We start from the raw sequence: 2973 nt of genomic DNA on the forward strand, positions 1-2973 counted from the left end.
AATCGGGTCGATTTCGGGTCAACCTAAAATCACTTAAAATTGAATAAAACCAAAAATTGAAGTTATTACAAATGAAATTCTAGTTTCGGGTCATTTCGGGTCCATTTCGGGTCTGTCGGGTGATTTTCGGGTCACTTTCGGGTTTCTGTCTCAGTAAATCGGGTTTCGGGTTGGGTCGGGTTCGTGTCGGGTTTCGGGTCGTGTCTGATATTGCCACCCCTAACGATGAACATACCTGGTCGATGTACGTGGAGCTGGAAACGCATTCTCCTGCTAAGACCCCTTGCTTTGCAAAAGATCTCATACAAAGTTGGTAGATACTCTGCATTTTCTTTATGGCATGATCCTTGGTGCAACCACAAGCCATTATCAACTCAGTTTGACTCCAGTCTCCAGTCTGCCCTCGAATCTCTCCCCAATGACACTGTGAGTTATATTCAGGATAACGGCCACTGGAATCTTGGTGCCAGTAACCATTATTTGGAGAGGGACCTCAGACTATACTGCAGCCATATTATTCCTGGAAGACATGATGAAATTCTTTGGAACCAATGTCGCAACATGAAAATTTCTATATCTGTGATCTATAGAGATATCTCTCTCCATAAATCTGCCCCCCGTTGGTTGGATTTTATTTGGCACTCCTTTTCGGTTCCAAAATTTGCGGTAACCTCTTGGTTAATTCTGCAAAAACGACTCTTAACGAAAGATAGAATGCTGAGATTTGACATGCGCACTGATCCAACTTGTATCCTTTGTGCCACTGCTGATGAAACGCACGATCACCTCTTCTCTGATTGCCATTATACTCGTATAGTGTTATCTGCTTGCCCCAAACAGGTGTGTTCGAACTGGAATGATTTTGCTCAGGGCCATTTTCTTGTCCATGATTGTACTCGTTTTGAGAAGCAAATTGCCTATCTATTTCTCTCAGCTGCTTTCTATGCTATATGGAAGGAACGTAATTCCCGAATTTTTAAAAATTCAAGATGTATTCCCTCTAGCCTTATTGCTCAAATTCGAGACAAAGTCAGGGAAAAGCTCTACACTTGTTCTACATTCAGGAGGCGCGCCACTGTGGATCAAAATGCTATTCTGTTACTTTTTTAGTTTAGTTTATTTTGATCCCATGTGATTGTTATTGTTATAGCTTACAAGTGTAATCGATTAGATTATTGAGACTTTCTTGTCTTTTGTCTTTATTGTGAGCTTTAAGTAGTTTGCGTTCTTTTCGCGGGGTATGCCCCTAGACTTGTACCTTCCCTCTTTTTTATAAAATTTACATTTAGCAAAAAAAAAAAATAAAGCTACAAGTTGTTTCCAAATTCAATCTAGGCAATAATAAAGCAACAAGTTGTTTCAGGCTCAAACGAGTCAAGAATGAAACTACAAGTTGGTTCTAATTTTAAGCAACCGAAAATGAAGCTACAAGTTGTTTCCAACTTCAAACGAGTCTGGAATGAAGCTACAAGTTGCTTCCAACTTCAATCTAGCCAATAATGAAGCAACAAGTTGTTTCCGGGCCCAAACGAGTCAAGAATGAAACTACAAGTTGATTCTAATTTTAAACAACCGAAAATGAAGCTACAAGTTGTTTCCAAATTCAATCTAGCCAATAATAAAGCAACAAGTTGTTTCCGGCTCAAACGAGTCAAGAATGAAACTACAAGTTGGTTCTAATTATAAACAACCGAAAATGAAGCTACAAGTTGTTTCCAACTTCAAACGAGTCTGGAATGAAGCTACAAGTTGCTTCCAACTTCAATCTAACCAATAATGAAGCAACAAGTTGTTTCCGGGCTCAAACGAGTCAAGAATGAAACTACAAGTTGATTCTAATTTTAAACAACCGAAAATCAAGCTACAAGTTGTTTCCAAATTCAATCTAGCCAATAATAAAGCAACAAGTTGTTTCCGGCTCAAACGAGTCAAGAATGAAACTACAAGTTGGTTCTAATTTTAAACAACCGAAAATGAAGCTACAAGTTGTTTTCAACTTCAAACGAGTCTGGAATGAAGCTACAAGTTGCTTCCAACTTCAATCTAGCAAATAATGAAGCAACAAGTTGTTTTCGGGCTCAAATGAGTCAAGAATGAAACTACAAGTTGATTCTAATTTTAAACAACCGAAAATAAACCTACAAGTTGTTTCCAAATTCAATCTAGTCAATAATAAAGCAACAAGTTGTTTCAGGCTCAAACGAGTCAAGAATGAAACTACAAGTTGGTTCTAATTTTAAACAACCGAAAATGAAGCTACAAGTTGTTTCCAACTTCAAACGAGTCTGGAATGAAGCTACAAGTTGCTTCCAACTTTAATCTAGCCAATAATGAAGCAACAAGTTGTTTCCGGGCTCAAACGAGTCAAGAATGAAACTACAAGTTGATTCTAATTTTAAACAACCGAAAATGAAGCTACAAGTTGTTTCCAAATTCAATCTAGCCAATAATAAAGCAACAAGTTGTTTCCAGCTCAAACGAGTCAAGAATGAAACTACAAGTTGGTTCTAATTTTAAACAACCGAAAATGAAGCAACAAGTTGTTTTCAACTTCAAACGAGTCTGGAATGAAGCTACAACAAGTTGTTTCCGGGCTCAAACGACTACAAGTTGCTTCTAATTTTAAACAACCGAAAATGAAGCTACAAGCTGTTTCCAAATTCAATCTAGCCAATAATAAAGTAACAAGTTGTTTCCGGCTCAAACGAGTCAAGAATGAAACTACAAGTTGGTTCTAATTTAAACAACCGAAAATGAAGCAACAAGTTGTTTTCAACTTCAAACGAGTCTGGAATGAAGCTACAACAAGTTGTTTCCGGGCTCAAACGACTACAAGTTGCTTCTAATTTTAAACAACCAAAAATGAAGCTACAAGCTGTTTCCAAAATCAATCTAGCCAATAATAAAGTAACAAGTTGTTTCCGGCTCAAACGAGTCAAGAATGAAACTACAAGTTGGTTCTAATTTTAAACA

General features: G+C 37.5%; 1 protein-coding gene across 1 annotated transcript; it reads left to right on the forward strand.

The window, feature by feature from the left end:
* Positions 1-225: 225 nt before the first annotated feature.
* On the forward strand, positions 226-1110 carry LOC135151402 (uncharacterized). Its single transcript, XM_064089843.1, has one exon. The coding sequence runs from the start codon at positions 226-228 to the stop codon at positions 1108-1110; it is 885 nt and encodes a 294-aa protein (XP_063945913.1).
* Positions 1111-2973: the final 1863 nt, after the last annotated feature.

Source organism: Daucus carota, chromosome 3 (genome assembly GCF_001625215.2).
Source record: "Daucus carota subsp. sativus chromosome 3, DH1 v3.0, whole genome shotgun sequence".
In the NCBI taxonomy this organism is placed as follows: Eukaryota; Viridiplantae; Streptophyta; class Magnoliopsida; order Apiales; family Apiaceae; genus Daucus; species Daucus carota.

What these genes read in the sequence shown, in the direction of transcription:
- LOC135151402 (XM_064089843.1), top strand. Translation starts at nt 226, where the DNA reads ATGAACATACCTGGTCGATGTACGTGGAGCTGGAAACGCATTCTCCTG.